General features: G+C 48.8%; 1 protein-coding gene across 1 annotated transcript in view; it reads left to right on the top strand.

The window, feature by feature from the left end:
* Positions 1 to 22,928, top strand: part of SART1 (spliceosome associated factor 1, recruiter of U4/U6.U5 tri-snRNP) — a 39,843-nt gene that overhangs the window by 1,866 nt on the left and 15,049 nt on the right. Inside the window, exons 2-16 of the mRNA XM_034426319.3 lie at positions 7,141 to 7,198; positions 8,294 to 8,349; positions 9,631 to 9,757; positions 10,330 to 10,435; positions 12,374 to 12,451; positions 14,299 to 14,398; positions 14,500 to 14,645; positions 15,329 to 15,535; positions 15,785 to 15,903; positions 16,913 to 17,076; positions 18,156 to 18,286; positions 19,257 to 19,427; positions 19,672 to 19,782; positions 20,134 to 20,221; positions 20,370 to 20,460. Coding sequence (XP_034282210.2) covers positions 7,141 to 7,198; positions 8,294 to 8,349; positions 9,631 to 9,757; positions 10,330 to 10,435; positions 12,374 to 12,451; positions 14,299 to 14,398; positions 14,500 to 14,645; positions 15,329 to 15,535; positions 15,785 to 15,903; positions 16,913 to 17,076; positions 18,156 to 18,286; positions 19,257 to 19,427; positions 19,672 to 19,782; positions 20,134 to 20,221; positions 20,370 to 20,460 — 1,753 coding nt within the window. The remainder of the gene's footprint in view (positions 1 to 7,140; positions 7,199 to 8,293; positions 8,350 to 9,630; positions 9,758 to 10,329; positions 10,436 to 12,373; positions 12,452 to 14,298; positions 14,399 to 14,499; positions 14,646 to 15,328; positions 15,536 to 15,784; positions 15,904 to 16,912; positions 17,077 to 18,155; positions 18,287 to 19,256; positions 19,428 to 19,671; positions 19,783 to 20,133; positions 20,222 to 20,369; positions 20,461 to 22,928) is intronic.

The raw sequence follows: 22,928 nt of genomic DNA, 5'->3' as shown, positions 1-22,928 counted from the left end.
TGCTCTCCGGTGGTGCTGACGCATGAATGAATTGGCTGACTCACGGAGAAAAATGTTCTCGTGCATACGAGGCCTGGTGAAAGTGCTTTAGCTGTAACTCTTAGCTGGGCCAATAGGTCCATGATCTCTCATTTGGACTATTATAATGCCCTCTACCTGGGGCTGCCCTTGAAGAGTATCCGGAAGCTTCAGTTGGCTCAAAATGCAGCATCTGGCATAGTTTTTTGCGAGTCCCAAATTTGCACTTCTTTAGAGGGAGCTGTATTGGTTGCCAGCAACCAATTTAAATTTAAATCAAGTTGATTTAAGTCACGATTTAAATTGTGACTTAAATCACTAGTAAAAAGGCTTGATTTGACTCACCAACAGTCCCATTCACTTTAATGGGACAGCGGGTGTTGTGGCAGTGACACAACAAGCTGAGGGCATCACATGGCAGGCAGCAGGTGAGTGGATGCCCACTAACAGGCACCGCCATGATGGATCTGAAATGACAGGTGCTCTTTAAATGTAAGGACTCATTCTTGCTGATACCTAGAATCTTTAATATTATTATTTGCAAACAAAATTAAGGTTTCCTATTTAGCTTGCAGAGTTTGGATTCATTGAATGAGTTGTAAATTTTGCAGAATATGCAGCCTCATGCTACATAACTAAGCTCCATTTCATGCTGAATAAACTAAATTATTAATGTATCTTAAATAGAAAACTATTCTTTAAATATTTTTACTCTAAAAAGCATTTTATTAAAATAAATTTGATTAAAATAAAAAAAATCTGATTTAATTTTTTAAAAAATCTGATTTTTTTTATTTTTTTGTAAAAAATAATCATTGATTTTTATCCACCCTGGTTGCCAGTTTGCTTCTGGGTACAATTTAAGGTGCTGATTTATCACTTTTAAAGCCCTACTTACATCCAGGGTGTCAAACTCACATCGTCACATGACATATCGCGATTCCCCCCCCTTCGCTAAAATGGGTGGGCGTGGCCAGCGCATGACGCATCTGGCCTATGGGCTGTGAGTTTGACACCCCTGCCCTATGTGTCTTGGGGCCAGGTTATTTGAGGAATTGCCTCTAGGCCTGGCTCACCTGAGCACAAAGGCAGGATGCCTTGAGGGTCCCCCCTATTAAAGAAACACATCTCATAGGGCAAGAAAAGAGGGTCCTCACCATAGTGGCTCCCTCCCTCTGGCATGTCCCTCCCCCAGAGATAAGATGGCCCCCACCGTGCTCTGTCAGCAGATTTATGAACGCACACAGACACACTCATACACGGTTGATACGGAGCCAATCAACTGGCTTGTTTGAAAGAGGCAGGTGAGGTTGGTGGGGAGTTTTAATTGTGGCTTTTTTAAAAAAAAAAAAAAGAAATATTAACCCTTTCTTCTTTTTAACAATTTCACATCGGTAATCCATACTTATACATTTTCTCTCTCTTATCCTAGTATATCTTTTACACATATATTTCTAATATATACCACTATAATATATTTTATTATTCTAATTGTTTTATTTACATTAGACATAAACGTGTCCCCAATTTCCTTTCCACAATTTTTGTTTCTTCCCATTTGTTCTTATATTTCTCCTCATAATTCAACCGTTAGTTAATCTTTCCATGTCCTTTTTTCCCTTTTCCTCCAACCATTTAAACCATCTCTCCCAGACTAGGTAGTGTTCTGTTTCCTCTTTTTTTTGTATCTCCTTCGTAAGCTTATCCATTTCCACACACTCCATGATTTTTCTTTGTGGCTTTGTGGCTTTTAATTGTGGCTTTTAATTGCTGTACACTGCTCGGAGTCATTGTGCATCAGGGGTGTCAAACTCAATTTCATTGAGGGCCGCATCTGGGTTGTGTTTGAACTCGGGGTGGATGTGGCTGGAGTGGGCGTGGCCAGCTCGATGTCACCTGTGTCGTGGGTGCCTGTGGTGGGCCAAGTGCTCTGCCAGCAGAAACGAGTTCCCGAGCTCCATTTTCAGCTGCAACTGCCTCTTGCAACCCTCTGCCACCGAAAACAGAGCTCGGGAGGGCAGTTCGCAGCCTCCTGGGCTCTGTTTCCACTGGCAGAGGTACCACAGGCTGGTCCTTTGCTGTTTCCAGGGCAGCCCCAAGGGCCTGAAATTTCATTTCACAAATGTTTCATTTAGCAACATAAATTTGGGGCTCAATTGCCATTGTGTGAGTCGAGGACTTCTTGTATTTCCTTCGGATCCCAGGTTCACACCACCTGCTTAGCCTTAAAGTCCTTACTATCCAGGACTTAGTTGAGTTCCCACAACATATTGAGTTGCAAGCTTTCCAAATGGATTTATTTCTGCAAATCCTATTGAAAGCAGCCGAGTCGTCTTTCTCCAGCTACTTGCTGAAGCCTCGCTTTTCTCCCCCTGAGACAAGCTCTTGGGAGCCTCCATTATCTTAGAGGAGACTCCATTATGCCTTTGTGTGCAAAGATGCTCATGAATTATTGACCAGGATGTAAGTGCCTGGCACTTGGGATGCCAGAGGGCTCTCCCTCCCCTTCTTTTCCCAGGAAATGCACAAGGACTCGCTTCTGACTTCAGACAGGTGGCATCAGAGGATTTATGATGGCTTTCGAGTGAGATATCATCAATATGCTGATGATACCCAATTAGACATCTCCACCCAGACCAGCCCAGAGATGCCCTTTCCGTGATGTCCCGTTGCCTGGAGGAGGTACGAGCCTGGATGGGCAGAAACAGACTCAAACTCAATCCCTCTAAGACTGAGTGGCTGTGGATGCCGGCATCTCGGGTTTCAGAGGCTCCATCACTTTTGATAGATGGGGAAAAACTTGCACCCGTTGATAGGGCTCGCAACTTGGGTGACCTCCTGGATGCTCGGCTGTCCCTAGAAGACCATCTAATGGCTGTGACCAGGGAGGCCTTCGCACAGGTTCGCCTGGTGCGCCAATTGCGCCCTTTCCTGGACTGAGATGACCTTCGCACAGTCACTCATGCCCTGGTTACTTCCCACTTGGATTACTGCAATTCCCTCTACATGGGCCTGCCCCTGAGATGCACCCGGAGACTCCAGCTGATCCAGAATGCAGCCGCACGGGTTTTTACTGGAGCTCCTCGTTACTCCCATATAACACTCCTCCTAAGTGAGCTGCACTGGTTACCAGTGGTTCTCTGGGTCCACTTCAAGGTGCTAGTCCTCACCTATAAGGCCCTTCATGATTTACGTCCGGGATATTTGCATGACCTTCTGCCTGCCTGCCTCTCACCGTCCTGTTCGCTCACATAGGGCCGCTCTCCTCAGGGTTCCGACGGTGAGCCAATGCCGCCTTGCTGTGCCCAGGGGTAGGGCGTTCTCTGTGGGTTCTCCCACCCTCTGGAATGAATTACCTACTGAGCTCCGGATGGCTGGGACTTGAAGACTTGGCTTTTCAAATAAATAGGCTGAGACTGATTCCGAGCTTTATTATTTACTACTAATTAATTATTTGGATTAAATAATGATTTTATTGTACTTGTTTCGTAACTTGTGTTCGCCACCCTGAGTCCTTCGGGAGAATGGTGGCATATAAATACATGTAATAAATAAATAAATAAATCAGAGGATTTATGCTCCCATTTTCCACAGAATTCCTGAATTTTGAACGAGCCAGATTAATCTGGAGCAGAGGTCTTCAAACTTGGCAGCGTTAAGACTTGTGGACTTCAACTCCCAGAATTCTCCAATCAGCGTAGCTTGAAGTTTGAAGACCTCTGATTTGGAGGTTAACAGGAGTTGAACTATCTGTAAATATTCCAGGATGTTACAGGCAGCTTTGGGTTTCCAATATTCTTACCACCAGTTCGGTGCACTTGCACGCCTTCCACACCTGCGCCCGGCCTCAAAAACGTGCCTCAATAGATGGCACAGAGCCGGGGCAGGTGGGCGGGCTCACACGCGATTTCCGCTACCGGTTCAGCTTAACCAGTACAAACTGCTGATTACCACCTCTGGTTACAGGTAGTCCTCAAGGTACAAATAGTTTGTTCGGTGACTGTTACCACGGCACTGAAAAAAAGTGATTTACGACCGTCTTTCACATGACTTTGCAGCATCCCCATGGTCAAAATTTGGACGCTTGGCAATTGGCGTGTACTTATGACGGTCGCAGTATCTCCAGGGGAGGGGGTGGGCGGTCAAGTGATCCCCTTTTGCGGCCTTCTGACAAGCAAAGTCAATGTGGGAAGCCTGATTCACTTAACAGCCGTTTTACTAACGTTACAGCTGCAGTAATTCGCTTAACAACTGCGGCAAGCAAGGTTGTAAAATGGGGAAAAACTCACTTAGCAACAGTCTTACTTAGCAACAGACATTTTGGGCTCAATTGTGGTCATAGGTCAAGGACTGTCTGCACTTGTCTCTGTTGTACACTATATTAAATTAAATTTCAAGGTTGACTCAGCCTTCCATCCTTCCCAGGCGGGTAAAATGAGGACCCAGATTGTTGGGGGCAAAAGGCTGACTCTGTAAACTGCTTAGAGAGGGCTGGAAAGCATTTATATAAGTCTAAATGCTATTGCTATGTTAAATTAAATTGCCTCCAGAAATCGTGGGTGCTCCAACACTGGATGTTTTTAAGAAGAGTCTAGACAGTCACTTATCTAAAATAGCATAGGTTCTCCTACTTGAGCAGGGGGCTGGACTAGAAGACCTCCAAGGTCCCACCCAGCTCATTCTACTGTAATTCTTTTTTAAAAAATTGTTTTTGCATTAAAAATGATGGTGGCAAATACTCATTTTCTCCCATGAGCCAAATCCCATAATGGGAAAGTGGTTTTAAGTCATTGAGGCTGTGCTCAAAGGCAGTTGAGGGAAGAAAAGGGGTGGGCAACTATGGCTCCTTTGGGACGGGAGATGACACGAGGCTGGCTCCAGGGGATTATAACTGCTTCATTGGGCGAGGGTGTCTTTCCCGCCGCCTTGAAAGAGGTGGTGGTGAGACCTCTCCTCAAGAAGCCTTCCCTGGACCCGGCAGTATTGGCTAACTATCGTCCAGTCTCCAAACTCCGCTTTGTGGCGAAGGTTGTTGAGAGTGTGCTTGCGCGACAGCTCCCCCAGTACCTGGATGAAACGACGTATCTAGATCCGTTCCAGTCAGGCTTCAGGCCTGGGTACAGCACGGAAACGGCATTGGTCGCGTTGGTGGATGATCTCTGGAGGGCTCCGGACAGGGGGTGCTCCTCTGTCCTGGTCCTGTTAGATCTCTCAGCGGCTTTTGATACCATCGACCATGGTATCATGCTGCACCGGTTGGAAGAGTTGGGGGTGGGAGGTACCGTACTACGGTGGTTCTCCTCCTTTCCCTCCGACCGGTCGCAGTCTGTTGATGAGGGGGCAGAGGTCGACCCCGAGGCCCCTTATATGTGGGGTGCCACAAGGATTGGTCCTCTCGCCCCTTTTGTTCAACATTTATGTGAAGCCTCTGGGTGAGATCATCCGTGGTTTCGGGGTGGAGTACCATCAGTACGCTGACGACACCCAGCTGTACATCTCCACCCCCGGCCACCCCAACGATGCCCTTGAAGTGATGTCCCGGTGCCTGGAGGCCGTACGGATCTGGATGGGGAGGAACAGGCTCAGGCTCAACCCATCCAAGACCGAGTGGCTGTGGTTTCCGATGTCCCGATATAGTCAGTTGACACCATCGCTGACTATTGGGGGCGAATCATTGGCCCCCACGGAAAGGGCTCGCAACTTGGGTGTCCTCTTGGACTCACGGCTGTCTTTAGAAGAGCATGTGACGGCCGTGACCGGGAGGATTTTTCATCAGGTTCGCCTGATTCGCCAGTTGTGTCCCTTTCTAGATCGGGACTCCTTACGCACAGTCACTCATGCCCTCGTCACCTCCCGCCTGGACTATTGTAACGCTCTCTACATGGGGCTCCCCTTGAGGAGCACTTGGAGGCTCCAACTGGCGCAGAGTGTGGCCGCGCGGGTGGTGACGGGAACGACGTGGCGCTCCCATGTAACACCTCTCCTGCGCGAGCTGCACTGGCTCCCGGTGGTCTTCCGGGTGCGCTTCAAGGTTTTGGTTACCACCTTTAGAGCGCTCCATGGCTTAGGACCTGGTTATTTACAGGACCACCTGCTACCACCAATAGCCTCCCATCAACCAGTACGCTCCCATAGAGAGGGGCTCCTCCGGGTGCCGTCGCCAAACAATGTCGACTGGCGGCCCCCAGGGGGAGAGCCTTCTCTGTGGGGGCACCTACCATCTGGAATGAGCTCCCCCCGGAGATACGGAGGATCCCGGATCTGCGCACCTTCCGTCGCGCGCTCAAGACCTTCCTATTTCATCAAGCCGGCCTGACCTAAGTCTCTCCCCTTTTTAAATGGAAATTTTAAATTTGGTTTTAAAACTATTGGGGTTTTAAATTTGTTCAGCCAAATTATTTAATTTGTTTTAATCTGTTTTAAATTTTGTATTTATATGTTTTATTCCATGGCTGTTCACCGCCCTGAGTCCTTCGGGAGTAGGGCGGTATACAAATTCAATAAATAAATAAATAAATAAATAAATAAATAAATAAATAAATAAATAAATAAATAATAGTGGACTGCAATTCCCAGAATTCCTGAGCCAGCCATGTCCACGGGTTGTAAAGTCCCTCCCACCCTTCCCCAGTCCTGTTTTTTTGGGGTGGGACCTATTTTCATCCCTGAGTTTGCCTTTGTCAGCTTAAAACATTCCGTGCTGCGAAAATTCCAGCTTATACTGCAAGATCTAAATTGACAGCCAAAGTGGATTTGAGCAAATCAGTGCGTGCAATCAAAACTGGTGTGCTGATAAATTAAATTAATTAAACTGTGGAAGAGGTTGCTGAACTGAGAATATTCCTAGCCTTTAAAATTGAATATTCAAATTGCATTGTAATTCCTCAGGTAGGACATCTGTTTCAGAATGGTTTCCTTGGTGGATGTATCCAAGGTGCCAACTGTGCAAGCATTGTGGTTTTCTCTTCAGACTAGCTCATTCTCAAAACTCCCAAAAGAAACTGAAATCTGATTGTTTTGGGGATCAAGTTATGCAAAAAACCCACCATGAGATAGTTGCCAACTCACAACTCACTTACTGGGTGCTGACTAATTTCACTTCCTGTTTTCATTCCCAAATAGCTGTTAGCTCAAAGTCATCCTCCGGAGGAGACGCTTCGCTCAGCATTGAGGAGACAAAGTGAGTGAATTAAATTCATTGGGAAATTGGCATTCCACCAGGTTTATATCTCTGGCATCCTTCTTGTAGCTAAATTCTCTGCAAGCTTACGGGGGCTGCGGGGATCAGGCTGGCAGCAAATCCACATGGGGCTTCAGGAATGGGTCAGTCTGGGGTGCAGTTGGTGGCAATGGGAGGAAGAGAAGAGGGGAGCAGAGGCTGCTTATCTGCACTTCGGAAAAGCGGCTGCCGACCGGAGTATAAGATGCAGCTTAGTTTTTGAGGAGGAAAATGGGGGGAAAATCTGCCTACCAAGAATTCATCTGGCTAGCGTCCTTAGGCTGTTTTATAATCCAAAAAATACGGTACTTCCCACCTCCAAGCTCAATCCTTTTCCTGAAAGACCGTAAGAATGGTCTTGGATTTTCTCACAGAAATCTGTTACTTTTTTATAAAAAAAAAAAGTCTGACTAGCTCCTTTAGTCACCTTGAGATCTGTCTTCATCTGCTGATGAGATTCTGTTCCAATAGAAGAGAAGATTCGTAGGTCAAGGTTGAACTGGGGGGTCCTTGGTGCTCTCTGAGCTTGGTGGTTTTCTTGCAAGCATTTCCTGACCCAACTAGGGAACATCATGAGTGCTAGAAGGGAGGGTAGGTTTAGGACAAGAGGAGGATTGTGGGTCCTTGGTGCTCTCTGAGGTTGGTTGGTTCCTTGCAGACATTTCATGACCCAACTAGGTAACATCATCAATGCTAGAACTGGGGTTTGCGGAGGAGAGGAGAAGGACTGTGGGTGTCCTTGATGCTCTCTGAGCTTGATTGTTTCCTTGAAGACATTTCATGACCCAACTAAGGAACATCATCAGTGTTTGAAGGCAGTGGCGGGTTCTAACTGGCTTTACTACCGGTTCGCTTTGTGCATGTGTTTGATGAAACCCCACCTCCTCCTAGCACTGATGGTGTTACCTTGTTGGGAAATGAAATGTTTTCAAGAAAACAACCCAACTCAGGAAGCACCAGGGACCCCACAGAGATTCTGTTGTCTGGTTCAACAACGAGTACACAAAATTACATGCATTTTGTTGCTTTTTTCTCCCTCTCTCTCTCTCCCGATAGTAAACTTCGAGCTAAACTTGGGTTGAAGCCTCTGGAGATCCACACAATCAAAAAAGGTAGGTTGGCCTTCCATCTTCTGTCCTTTGCCACTGAAACTTCGGTTCATTTGTCTTTTGCTTATGTTCTTCAGATGCCTGTGACAAATTCTGCACTATTTCATCTAACCCGAGATGGAGTATCCCTGATTTTTTTTACTGTGTGGTAGCTAAAATCTTCCTTTAGAGCTTGTAGGAATTTTTTCATGGGGTATTTTCTCTGCTTCAGCAGCCATTTAACAGATTTTCTCACTAAACTGGGAACAACTTTGGGTCTGGGCTGGACAGCTTCATTCTGCTTTCAGTTGCTTTCCTTGTAAAATCAGTCAAGGGCTTCTAGAATTGCCAGTGTTCTCTTTTTTTAACTGCTCACTTTAAATGTCTATGGAGATTCACTGTCATCCAGGTCCCAAAGGTGCTTTTTTCAAAAAAGCAACTGGACTTCCTTGTTTTGCTTTGAAGACGTTTCGCTTCCCATCCAAGAAGTGACCATCCAGTCAGAGCTGAAGAAGCTTCTTGGATGAGAAGCGAAACATCTTCAAAGCAAAGCAAGAAAGTCCAGGTGCTTTTTTGAAAATAGCACCGTTGTGATGCCCGCTTTAAAGTGGAAAGGCAAGGAAGTAAAAGCAAAGAAGAAAACCTCTCGACAGAAGGTTAGAAGTCTCCATATCCCGTTTCCTGTTAAATGGCCACCTCACCTCTTTGCCCTGTGGCGGAGGATGCAAGCTGAGTTCACAAAGCAGCTGAGGCAAAACTGATTTCCTTGTTTGGGAGAGTGAACAGAGCCACAGTTAAGGGCCTGGGCGTTTGCAGAGACAGCTGCTATAAAAACAGAGTTTGGTTGACTTACTTTGTCCTTGAGCCTAACAGCTTGTGTCTTTGCGTCTCGTGGAGTTTGGACAGTGCTGGGTTCCATCCAGTGGTGGGATTCAAATAATTTAACAACCTGTTCTCTGCCCTAAGGACCAGCTGGGTGGGCATGGCCATGGTGGGTGTGTGACATGCAGCACTCGGCCTCCTGCACACACACACACACACACACACACGGAGGAAAAATGGGCCGTGGCGGGGGGACCTGTCGTCCACCCCCACGCCCCATTTTGGGCCTAGGAGGCTTCCCTGCACTTACCTGGGAACCAAAATGGGGCACGTGGGGACTCTTGGAAGGGGAGGGGAGAGGCGGGGCCAGCCACCAGTTTGCCTGAACCGTCTGAGTCCCGCCACTGGCTTTAGTGTTCCTTTAAGCTGGTCCAGCTCAGAGTAAAGTCTTGGTCTCCCTATTGTCTTCTCCTCCCCCTGCAGAGACTGGCAGCAAGGAGGACCCGGTGGCTGCGGAGGTCATCAACCCGATCGCCCTCAGGCAGCGAGAGGAGATCCGGGAGAAACTAGCCGCCGCCAAGGAGAAGCGGCTTTTAAACCAGAAACTTGGGTAGCCTTTCGACTCTTCACTATTTGACTATTTGAAAACGGCTTCTAAATTACAGGCAGTCCTCAACTTACGACCACAATTGAGCCCACAGTTTATGTGGCTAAGCGAGACATTAGTTAAGGGAATTTTGCCCCATTTTACAACCTTTCTTGCCCCGGTTGTAAAGTGAATCACTGCAGTTGTTAAGTTGGTCACATGGTTGTTAAGTGAATCTGGCTTCCCCATTGACTTTGTTGGTCAGAAGGTTGCAAAAGGGGGTCATGCGACCCCGGGACATATAGTCATAACTATGAGTCAGTTGCCAAGCGCCTGAATTTTGATCACATGACCATGGAGGGGATGCTGCAATGGTCATAAGTGTGAAAAACCGTTGTAAGCCACTTTTTTGAGTGCCGTTGTAACTTTGAACGGTCATTAAACAAGCTGCTGTAAGTGGAGGACTGCCTGTGGTTGGCTTACTCTACGTATGTTGTTTCTTATCCAGATCTGTTTTCTGGAATTGGGTCTTCCCTGGTCATCTCAGTGCCAGGACCAGAGCTTTCCGTAAGAGGCTGCTCTCTTTGTGTCTTTAGGAAAGTCAAATCCCTGGGCGAAGATGACCCCTGGCTGGACGACACGGCTGCCTGGATTGAGAGAAGCCGGAAGCTGCAGTTGGAGAAAGAGATGGCAGAGAAGAGGGTGGGTGTCAGTAGCTTTTTTAATCCCTGGAGGTTTGCAAGAAAAGATTGGACAACCGTATGAGGTCTCCTGCCTTGAGCAGGAGGTTGGACTAGAAGACCTCCAAGGTCCCTTTCCAGCCCTAGGATTCTATGATTCTACTGCAGGGGTGCCCAGCCGGGGGTGTGAGACAAGATTCCAGGGGGTGCAAAAACTTGGGCTTAGAAGTTTCAAAATTATAATGTATATACATAATTCATATATGCATAAAAGTGCATATGCATAACTCATACCTGGTGGTTACTTTTGCAAAGGGGTGCGAGAATATATCAGAAGTGTTCTAGGGGTATAGAAAAGGTTGGGAACCCCTGTTCTACAGCAAGGGTCTCCAACCATGGCAACTGTAAGACTTGTGGACATCAACCCCCAAAATTCTGGGAGTTGAAGTCCACAAGTCTTAACGTAGCTATGGCTGAGACCCCTGTTCTATAGTGGCTGCCATCAGTCTTGAAAGTGAGGGCTGAGTGTCCTTCAGGAGTGTCACTTTCAGCCATTCCTGAGGAACTTGGGGGGCAGCATGTTGTTCTCCGCTTTAGATGGGGTGAGGAACCCAGAACGGGTCAGCGCTCTGCCCCAGGACCGAGAATTGCTTATCCACAGGTAATCCTCGACCTATGGCCACAAATGAGCCCAAAATTTCCATTGCTAAGCAAGACAGTTGTCCAGTGAGTTTTTCCCTATTTTACCACCTTTCTTGCCACAGTTGTTAAGTGAATCACTGCTAAGTTAGTGACACAATTAAGTGAATCCGGCTTCCCCACCAACTTTGATTGTCAGAAGGTCCCAAAACAGGATCACATGACCCTCCCAGGACACTGCAACCGTCATAAGTACATGCCAGTTGCCGAGCGCCCACATTTGGATCACATGACCATGGGGATGCTGCAAGGGTCTTAAGTGGGAGGACTGATCACTTTTTTCCAGCACCGTCGGAACTTCAAACGGTCACCAAAGGAACTGTTTGTTGTAAGTCAAGGACTGCCTCTGTTGCATTTCCCCAAATTAAACTCCTACTGGCAGTCTTTGACTTAACAATCATTCAGTTAGCTTCTGTTTGAAGTTACAACGGTGCTGAAAAAAGGAATGTATGACCATTCCTCACACTTACGACCGTTGCAGCATCCCTGTGGCCACCTGAGCAAACTTCAGAGGTTTGTCCGCTGCATATATTTACGACCGTTGCAGCATCCCAATGTTACCTGGGATCATGATTATTCAACTTCCCAGCCGGCTTCCAACAAGCAAAGTCAATGGGGAAAGCCGACTTTCCTTAGCGACTGCATGATTCACTTAATGACTGGTGTGGTTCACTTAATGACCGTGGCAAAAACAGATGATAAAATGAGATCCGTTTAGCTGATGACTCACTTTAGCACTTCGCCTTTGTCAGGACTGCCATCCTCCTACACTGTGCATTGCCTGCTAGCAGCCTTCCATCCTTGCGGGGTGCAGGGAGAGCTGCAGGGTGGGATAAGGGGGGGAGGGGTTAGCAGCATGAGAGGAATCAAAACTAAGCATCGGAACTACCACCCCCCCACCATGAAAGCCGGCCATTCCAGGGTCTCACTGTGGAATGCAGAACCAAACAGCCCTCAAAGACAGGAACAGGCTGAAGGTGGAAACAAGGGAAAAGTTAACCAGATGCTTTGGACGCGAAAACCTTAGATCCGGCTTTGCTTCTACTGCAACCACTTGGCTTTAGCACAGTTTAACATTTGGCAAAGCACGGCCTCGAAAGCCTCTCTTTTCTTAACTAATCAAGCTGGGGCAGCTGACATCTTGAGTGATAGATGTCCCAGTCCTAATCGTGATCCTAAGTCGAGCACGCACTGCAACACCTTCCTCAGGATGCTTGGAACAGCCCCTCCCCACCACTCATGTTTTGTGTTCCTCAAACAGGCCAAGCTCTTGGAGGAGATGGACCAGGAATTCGGCATCAGCAACCTCGTGGAGGAGGAATTTGGGCAGAAGAAGAAGGTAAGAAGTGGAAGAAAACCCCGTTCTCATTTAACGAATGGTCGCTTAACGACTGTTCAAAGTTACGATGGACCTCCCAAAAGTTACTTGCAACCCTTCCTCCAAGTGGCAACTGACACACACACGCCCTACACTCACATGGCCCAAGTGGTTGCATGATCATATTTTGGGCACCTGACAAGTGGCTCCACCTTTACAACTGGTGGTAGCATCTCACGGTCATGTTACTGCAATTTGTGTCCTTTTTGCTTATTGACATCGTGATTCACTCAATGACCACGATGACACCGGCATTGTAAAATCGAGTCAAGTCAAGTGCGATCCGCTTAGCGACCATGACGCTAAGCAAAAATCTGGATTGAATTGACTCTTCAGTTGGCAAAGGCGCTTTTCGCCTTCACCTCTGCGAAGAAAAGAAGGCTTTCTCCTTCTTGCTGTCCGCTCTCTAGATCCAAGGGACAAATAAAGGGCAGCTTGAGCCGTTCCAGATATGCTTTAGACAGGAGGCCTCAGAATGGTGTTTACAATCTACCTGTCAGACGTGAAGAACGCCTCTCTTGGCCAACCCACCTCGCAGGGTTGTTGTGTGAAAAATAGAAAGGAGTGTTGGATATATTCGCTACCTTGAGTCATTTGTAAAAATAATTAAGGTGGGATACGAGACACAAAGACAGTTTTTTCCCTCCGTACCATCACTCTGCTGAACACCTACTTCCAACAGCCTAAGGATTTTTACTCATGTAGTAGGGTTGTATCACTATTATCCTTCTCCTCTTTCCTAATACCTTCTCCTATTGGTGTCTTGTGATCTATTACTTTGTTGTTTGTACGTACACTGAGAGTTTATACACCAGAGGCCAATTCCTTGTATGCAGGGATGGGTTCTACTTACCTTTACTACCAGTTCGCATTGCACCCGCAGGCACTCTTCTGCGCATGTGCAGATCACACATGATGACGTCTGGGTCAGTGGGCGGAGCCTCCCACCAGTTTTACTACCAGTTCGCAACCGGGGGCAACCCACCACTGCTTGTATGTCCAATCACACTTGGTGTTCTGTCCCCCTTCCTCACACAGGCAAACACACAACCAGGCACACCTGCCAAGATTTTATTGAGCAATCAGACTAGAAACCCTTGCAAGTAAGAGTTTTGGCAGTAAACTGCGAAATGCCTGCCAAGTCAGTTTTCACTCACAGTCAGTAAGAGAGAGTTTATCCTCAGTCCGGTTCAGTAGCAAAAAGTAATCCACCAAGCAAGAGTTAGCCAAGGTCCAATCCAAATATGCACAAGCCAGATTTCAGGTAACGCGATGTGACTCTCAGGTTTTTAACTTTGACCGTCACAAAGCCTGAAGAGCAATCCCACCCACTTTTATTCCTTGTGGGGTGTGGCTCAGTGACTCAGCTCAATCTCTGGCCCTCCCACGCCTCTTTCGTTGCTGCGCACGCTTCTCCCTCCGACGCTGCCTGGGATCAAACCAGGATTCATCATCCTCGCTCCCTATCTGTTGTTGTTCCGATATGCTTTCCTCCTGGCATATCCCAGGCTGTTCCTCTTGGCCTTCCTCTTGGGTCCTGGAGAGGGAGGCCTTGTCAGTTCCTCCCCATCACCTGCTGAGTCCTCTTCCTCTGTTAGGACAGGCTTGGGAGTCAGGGTCACAACACTTGGCCAACAAAGACCATTCATTCATAAAAATTAAAAAATAAATTCTTCCTGCTGAAGAATCTTTTGAGGACGTCTTTTGGGCAGCTCCTTGATTTGCCACCACCGTTTCTATCCTTCCCCAAGCTGGGGATTTCCCTCCATGCCTTCTGATGCCTGTTTCTACTCTCTGACTCCCAACAGATGGGCTATAGCGCCCAGGATCTCAAAGGCCTGACTGTGGAGCACACCATTGATTCCTTCCAGGAAGGGCAGACGGTCATTCTGACCCTCAAAGACAAAGGTAGGAACCCCTCAGAGCCTCTCCTCCCCACTCCAGAGCTGACCCTGCAGGTGTGGCACCTGGTGGTCTCCTCCAGCTGACTAGGATTGGCGTCCCTTTAGGTGTCTTGGAGGAGAAAGGTGGCGATATTCTGGTGAACGTCAACATGGTGGACAAGGAGAAGGCCAAGAAGAATGTGGAGCTGCGCAAAAAGAAGCCGGAGTACAAACCCTACGAAGAAGAGGAGAGCGTGGACGACATGGTGGTTGTAAGTCCCCCTCCGTCCTCTTCCTAGGGTCCCCGGCAGCTTCAACAAATTTGATGGAGTAAATCATGTTTCTCCACTTCGACCGCTTTAAGACGTGTGGACTTCAACTCCCACAATTCCCCTGATAGACAGGAGAGGGAGGGAGGGAGGAAAGAAAATAGCAGTAGCCCTTAGACTTATTTATCGCTTCATGGTGCTTTTACAGCCCTCTCTAAGTGGTTTACAGAGTCAGCTTCTTGCCCCCAACAATCTGGGTCCCCATTTTACCGACCTGGGAAGGACGGGAGGCTGAGTCAACCTTTAGCCAGTCAGGATTGAACTGCTGGCAGTGAGCCGAGAGTTAGTCTGCAGTCCTGCATCCTAACCATTGCGCCACAACGGCTCAAACGTAAGCCCCTCACAGAGGGAACCCACAGCCAATCCCGTCTGCCAGGATCTAATGGGACAGTCAAACATTCATTGTTGCGTATAACATGGTTTGTTTAATTTGGGTGTGAACCCGGCCTTTGGGGTTTGCAAATTGTGGTTTCTCGCTGGATCTGCTACGTGAGCCCAGCCAAGGGCCTGCATGTCCAGCCGAGCCGCCATTTTGCAGTCATGTTTGGGGCAAAAAGGCAGAGCCCGGCTGGTTGCCTTGGGCCCCTCGCCCCAAACCCTCTGTGACCCTCGCTTTCTTCCCTCAGTTCAAGCACAGGGGCGTCCTCTCCAAGTACGACGAAGAGATCGAAGGGGAGAGGAAGAAGTCCTTCAAGCTGGACGCGGTGGGCATGGCGGACGGCTCCCGGGAACGGGAGCTGCAGAACATCCGGGACAGCCTGCAGAGTCGGGCCCAGTCGCTGGACCTGCCCAGCGTCCACTTGGCCTCGGAGTACTACACCCCCGAAGAGATGGTAGGGTGGGTGAGACCCCCGTGCTGGGGGAGGCAGACTCCAGAGGCTGACAGCCAGAGGAAAAGCCCTGGGCTGGTGGGGTTGGGAAAGGGGCCCAGCCTGGATGGGGTTCCGGGCTGCCTGGGTTCCCTACCTTGGAGGGGCTGGGAGGCCAGTGGGGCCGTTTGGGTAGCAGTAGGCCTAGCCAAAGGGACCGTCCTGCTGGACTCTTAGCCTGCCTTTTCCCCCACTCCCTCCTCCGGCCTGCAGACCACTTTCAAGAAGACGAGGCGACGGGTGAAGAAGATACGCAAGAAGGAGAAGCCGGTCAAGGCTGACGAGCTGCTGCCCTTCGGCATCGAGAGCAATGAGCGGGATTTCGGGTCCAGGTCAGGGTCAGCTACGTGGCTGCCTGGGGGGCAGGGGGGGGGGCAGAGGAACAGTCCCAGGATCTGCTGCTTTGAAATCCCACTCCCTGTCTTGGAAATTCACCCACATTCGAGTTTGCACAATCGGACCACGAGATAATCTCATCTTCAGTAAACAGTGAAACCTGTGTGAACACAGCCATTATGTAGCTGCCCTTTCACGCCTGCTGTTGTGTTGCTTCAGGCCAGAAAGCTGGCAGCAGGGAACAGTTGTGTCTCCATGCCATTCTCTCCCTTGCACACACGTGGATGCTTGATCCCAGCAGCTGTGTTCACACAACCTCCTGAGCCAGTGTGGGTTGCAGTTAAGGTGTTACTGTTGTGGCCTGTTGGCCCCCGGCCCCTCCAGCAGCCGAATCAGAGGAGAAGGAGGAGGAGGCGTGGGAGTCAGGGTCAGCCTCAAGGCAACCTGGGAGCTCTGAGGGGGAGGAGGGAATGGAGCTGGCACAGAGAGAGAGAGAGGCAGAGGCAGAGCCTGGGCCATCCGTCAGCCCTCAGATGGAGAGTCAACAGCCCCCAGATCTGGAGGTGGCTGATGAGGAAGAAGAGGAACAGCTGGGTCCAGTGCCTGACATGCAGATGCACAGAAGGCAGAGGAGAGGAGAGCAGTGGAAATCTATGGGCCGGTCCTTGGGACGGAAGAGCCACCGCTGCTAGCGAAGCCCCGCCCTAGCTGTGGGGATAAAAGGCAGGGGGCGGAGAGGAATAGATGGGGCAGACAACTATTCCTCTCCCGGCCGGACAGACTTATTAGTCTGCGTTGAGAGAGAAACTTTTTGCTGGGGCTGCTGGTGCTCCTGACCAACGAATCTTTGAGTTCACTTCAGAGGGTTTGTCCTGTTTGGGGAGCTGGGTCAGAACAGTTACGGTGTTAAGACCTTAACCCAGGTCAGCCCCATCTTGATCATGGGAGGGAAGTTTCTTCGGCCCCTTCTTGTCAGGCCTGACCCACTTTGTCCTGCCTCCCTAGGACCCGGGGCCGGGGTAAGCGGCGGGCGCCTGTGAAAGAGGAAGAAGAAGAGGAGGAGGAGGAAGAGGAGGGATCCCTGGTCCCCAGCAGAAATGGAGCAGGAGAGCAGCTGATCCAGTCAGATGACATCCGTGTAGAAAAAATGGAGATCAGCAGTGAGGATGGTGAGGATCGCTGAAATTAAAATGCTTGGGGAACCAAGACGGCACCTGGAGTGGATTAAATCTTGATGTAAGAGCCGTGATGGCGCAGTCCTTAGAATGCAGGATTGCAGGCTGACTGTGACGACTGCCAGCAGCTCAATCCTGACCGGCTCAAGGTTGACTCTGCCTTCCGTCCTTCCGAGGTGGATAAAATGAGGACCCAGATTATTGGGGGCAAGAGGCCAACTCTGTAAACCGCTTAAAGAGGGCTGTAAAGCACCATGAAGCGGGATATAAGTCTAAGTGCTATGATGAGGATGATTGATTAGTGGGAAGGAAGGAGGCATTGTCTTCTATTTTTGGTAGAGGACAATCTCTGTAGCTCAGGGTTAAACTGTGGTTGAACTTTGGTGTCCCTGGAGGTCGCTGGTCTTTGTGCAAACATTTCCAACTAGGTAACATCATCAGACCAGAAATATCCCTACCTAGATAAGCAGGGGTTAACACCAGACAAAGAGGCAGAAAACAGTAGCCTAAACATGGAACCTCCAAGGAGAAAAACCAACCCCGACCCCCAACATTGGCGGGGCAAGCTACTATATATAAATGGACAAACTCACCACTCATTCACACTGATGGTGTTACCTAGTTGGATAATGAAATGTCTGGAAGAAAACAGCCAAGCTCAGGAAGTACTGGGGACCAGAGGTGGTATTCAGCAGGTGCTGACAAGTTCTGGAGAACTGGTAGCAGAAATTTTGAGTAGTTTGGAGAACCAGTAAATACCACATCTGACTGGCCCCGCCCCCATCTATTCTCTGCCTTCTGAGTCCCAGCTGATCGGGAAGGAATGGGGATTTTGCAGTAACCTTCCCCTGCCTTGCCCACCAAGCCACGCCTACAGAACTGGTAGTAAAAATTTTTGAATCCCACCACTGTTGGGGAAACCACGATTATCTCTCTGGCAGCCCTTGTTGAGCATTGCTGGTTTTAAACCAACAAGGAACCTGGGTCTGGCCTGGATTTAAAAGGAGTAGCCCTCTAGGGCTGGAGAGAAGAGAGTTGAGTTCAAACCGGACTGTCTTTCCCTGTGTGGCCAGAGGATGCCATGGAAGGCCCCGACTCTCCCCCTGTGCTGGAGGAAGATGAGGCCGAGATGGAGCTGCAGAAACAGCTGGAGAAGGGGCGGAAGCTGAGGCAGATCCAGCAGTTGAAGGACAGTGGTGAAAAGGTGAGGGGCCTGCAAAGAAGGCCACAGCTCTGCCCCCATGTGGGGCAGTCACTGGTGCCTTTGCCATGTGAAGTGGGGGCACAATGAAGTGGCTCTCCCTCCCACCGGTCCTGAGCCTTTTTCTCAATATTTCAAACTGCCCCAAGTGTGCGTTGGACCTGTTGGTTGACAAGCTTGTTGTGTTTGGGAGCCGGGTCAGAAAACCCTTTGTAATTAATGAAACGTTCCCTTTATTAGGAGCATCAGCAGCCGCTCTCTCTCTCTCTCTTTCATAGCAGGCTGCAAAGTCTCTAAGTCCTTTGGAAAGTGACGCTTGCTCCCTTTCCCCTTGAACTGGCCCAACACACCGGGAGTGAGTGAGTCAGTCAGTCAGTCAGTCTCTCTCTCCCTCCCCCCTCCCCCCCCCCAATTTGCAAAGGAAGTCCTGGAAGGTGCACACGCTTTCTTCCAGCAGCAGACACACACACACACACACACACAGACAGACACACACACTGAAGACGCTGCAGATTCCAGGAAGAATTCTGATAATTTCCAGACACGATTCAGAAGTGCAGGCTACCAGTGGCTGTCTAGGGTGGGGCTTTGCTAACAGCGGTGGCTCTTCCGTCCCAAGGACCGGCCCATAGATTTCCACTGCTCTCCTCTCCTCTGCCTTCTGTACATCTGTGTGTCAGACACTGGGCCCAGCTGTTCCTCCTCTTCTTCATCAGCCACCTCCAGACCTGGGGGCTGTTGACTCTCCATCTGAGGGCTTATGGCCGGCCCAGGCTCCGCTTCTTTCTCTCTGCCAGCTCCATTCCCTCTTCCCCCTCGGAGCTCCCAGGTTACCTTGATGCTGACCATGACTCCCGCGCCTCCTCCTCCTCCTCCTCTGATTTGGCTGCTGCAGGGGCTGGCGGCTGACAGACTACAACACACTGTGATGATCCACAAAGGGAAGCTAACCTCCCTTTCCTGGCCTTTCCAGGTGATCGAAATCGTGCGGACCCTGGGGCGCAGCCGGAGCCAGGAGGATGATGCTGAGCTCGAGAAGAAGGGGGCCATTGTCTTCAACGCCACCTCTGAATTCTGCCGCACACTGGGAGAGATCCCCACCTACGGGCTGGCTGGGAACCGGGAGGAGCAGGAAGAACTTCTGGTAAAACCTTCTGGAGTGGGGAAACTAGGTTAAAAAGCAGGGCTGAGGGATACATTTTTAAGCGGCATGGCATTAGTCACAGTCACCTCCCATCTTGACTACTGCAGTGAGTGGCACATGGGGCTGCCCTTGGAAAGGATCTGGAAGCTCCAGCTGGTTCAAACCAGTGGTTTCCTTGCGTGGCCAGCCAGGGTCCTTGCGACAGCCCTTCCTCACGTCTCCCTTCCTCACCCCCCCCTCCCAGGACTTTGAACGTGACGACGAGAGGTCAGCCACCGGAGGCTCCGACTCGGATGGCGAGGAGAACATTGGCTGGAGCATGGTCAACCTGGATGAAGAGAAGCACCAGCAGGATGTAAGTGGGGTTTGGGGGGGGGGTCTCAAAGGCTGCCTGGGAATTGAAGTCCACCCACCTTCAAGTTGCCAAGATTGAAAAACACCAGGCTAGATTAAAGGTCACTGCTTCTCAATCTCACCCCCTTTAAGCTGAGTAACTTCCAGAATTCTCTGCTGCTGCCTGGGGAACTCTGGGAGTTGAAGTCCACCCACCTTCAAGTTGCCAAGATTGAGAAACGCTGCTCCGGATGCATGGCTTCAACTCTCAGAGTCCTCAACCATGGTCCAGCTGGCCAAGGAAACCTGGAGGTTGATGTTGGCTTGTTTAAAGGGCTACCCATGATCAAACCTGTCTTCCTCTGGTCTGCAGTTCTCCACCTCGTCCACCACCATCCTGGATGAGGAACCCATCGTCAACCGGGGCCTGGCTGCCGCTTTGTTGCTGTGCCAGAACAAAGGTAAGCAGGAGGATGCCCTGGGTTCAGACCAGGAGAAGGCCCTTCCTTGCTCAGCCTTCTCTCAACCTGCACCCACCCTCCCTTGGTTGATCCGTTGCTGGATGGATGGAATACTGGCTGGTTTTTTCCCTTGGTCTTCTTTCACCAGGCTTGCTGGAGACCACGGTGCAGAAGGTGGCACGGGTGAAGGCGCCCAACAAGTCGCTGCCCTCGGCCGTTTATTGCATTGAGGACAAGATGTAAGTGGGCATAGAGAGAGAAGGTCTTCCTGGCACCGTTTTATGATTCATACATCTCATATTTCATTTCATATTTATATTCATTATTCATTCACTTATTATTTCATTATTTAAAATTATTTTATCATTTATTATTTATGCGATATTATTACTTATCTCTTTTATTATTTTCTACTTCTCCCTTTTATTGGCTGTACGCTTATTCTGTTCTGTCATTCCACAAAAAGGCAAATTCCTTTTGTGTGTCTAACCACACTTGGCCAAATAACTAAGTAAACAGTTAAGTGTAGAGGGCAGAGATGGTTCTCGCTGGACCAGGAGTAGTCCTCGGCTTACAACCCTTCATTTAGGGACCATTCAAAGTTAAAAACAGCAGTGAGTAAAGGGACTTACAACCAGAGCTGGGCTGCTGCCGGTTTGGACCGTTTCAAGCGAAACGGTAGTTCCAACCACCGGCTGGGCACACCCACCTGTCCCAGCACTATCCCGTTCTATATATCTCACTTTCTGGCTCGCTCGCCCTGCCCACGCAGCCCAGCTGATTTCCGCGCCTTGCCCGCTTTAGTCACCGCAGCTGCCCGAGAAGGTGTGCTGGAAGCTGCATGCATGAAATTGCTGTATGTTTGAAGCAGCACGGAAGGCGCACGCTCACATTTTAGGTTCTGCACTAGACGAACTGGTTGTTAAATTATGTGCAGCCCACCTCTGCTTACAACTGGTCCTCACACTTAGATTGGATGTAGCATCTCCACAGTCTTCATAGGATCAAAATTCAGATGCTCGGCAACCAGCATGTATTTAGAACGGTGGCGGCATCCATCCCGGGGTCACATTATCATCTTTTGTGACCTTCCTAGCCAGCTTCCAACCGAAAAAGTCAGTGGGGGAAGCCGGATTCGTTTAATGACCCCATGACTCACTTGCAGTGACTGACTTTTAACAACACTGCAAACAATGTTGACTTCCGGTTTCCTCGTCTTCGGCGGCGGCGGTGCCTTTTGAAGCTCCGCCAGCCCCACCGCTTGTAGAGCCGCTTCGCGACTAAGAAGCTGCTCGAAAACTTCAAAATCCTTAGGATTTTTGAAGAGAGATCGCAGGGCACAGGTTGAGCCCCTGCAACCCCCCCAGGGAATAGGGGAGGGAACAGGAGCGGCTCCCGTTCAACCTGCTGGAACTCCGGGCGGCGTGGGACAAGTCTGCTTTGCAGAACAAGCCGGCTACAGGAAACTTCAAACTGAAAGGAAAGGAACCAGCCTTAATAAGCAGCATATTTTTATTTGAACCCTGAAACTCGGAATCGCAAGTATTAGAGTTTTTTTGGCTTTCTAATCTGAGTGAAAAAATGCGGATGAGTGAAAGTGAACTGTAAAAACATGGCGCTTAGCCTCAGAGTTAACGAGCTGGCGAGTGTGGATTGCTGAACTCATCTTGCTTTGTCACAAAGTTTCTAAACTGTTACGAAGTTGCTTCGCTTGTAACAAGAGAAATAAGAGAGAAATTTCTCCTTTTTCAATACTGGACTTTGCTTTACTTTAGTTCTTATTTGATTAAATCTGGGGGACTTTTTCAGAAGTCTTTGTGGAGGTGGGAGAGGAAGAAGAACTTCCCTTTTTAGTAAAACTAGCCTACGTGGCAGGATGGCCTCAAAGAAGCAGGAAGCGAAGGCAACAGGAGGTGGATCTCCCACACATAAAACACAGCCTCCCCCTGAACAACAGACACAGACTCAGAAAAAAGATTTTGACGTGGGAGATTTAAAAGAATTTATTTCTAAAATTTTGGATGATAAACTTCAAAAGTCACACCAGGAATTTATGCAGGAAATTAATGAAGTTAAAGATATGGTGAAACAGAATCAAAACAAGGTGACCCAAAAAATATCAGAAGTCGCGTCTGGCCTGGCAGAATTTATTATTAAAGTTGATTCTAAAGTTGAAGAATTTAAATCAGAAGTTAATGTTAAGATGAAAGATAATGATTATAAAATTGCTGATGTTGACAATAAAATGCAGAGAGTTGAAAACGAAATCGTGATGGTACAATTCAGGGCAATGGAGTTTGCAATACGGCTTCGAGGAATTCGAGAAGAGGATAGACAGGATTTGAGACAGGTTTGTTCTGAGGCTCTGGCTAAGATTTTAAAAGTTAATCCTGATGTGGTTTTTCACAAAATAGATAAAATTTACAGAGTGAATTCTTGGGTGGCCAGACAAAGACAATTGCCCAGAGATGTGGTCATATATTTTACAGACAGAGAAATAAGAAATGACATCCTGCAAAAATCCTTTTACACCTCTGTGCAAGTGGGGGGCTCACGAATTGGAATTTATAAAGAATTACCTCCTAAAATGTTGAAAACCAGAAAAGAATTTGGCTTTCTTGTTAAAGAATTGCAAAATCAACAGATACCATTTCGGTGGGACGCCCCAGTTGGTATAATTTTGAGATACAAGGGAGAAAGATATCGT

The sequence above is a fragment of the Pantherophis guttatus genome, chromosome 18, assembly GCF_059756535.1.
Source record: "Pantherophis guttatus breed Tessera chromosome 18, ASM5975653v1, whole genome shotgun sequence".
Classification (NCBI taxonomy): Eukaryota; Metazoa; Chordata; class Lepidosauria; order Squamata; family Colubridae; genus Pantherophis; species Pantherophis guttatus.
This window is presented reverse-complemented; position numbering and strand designations above follow the sequence as displayed.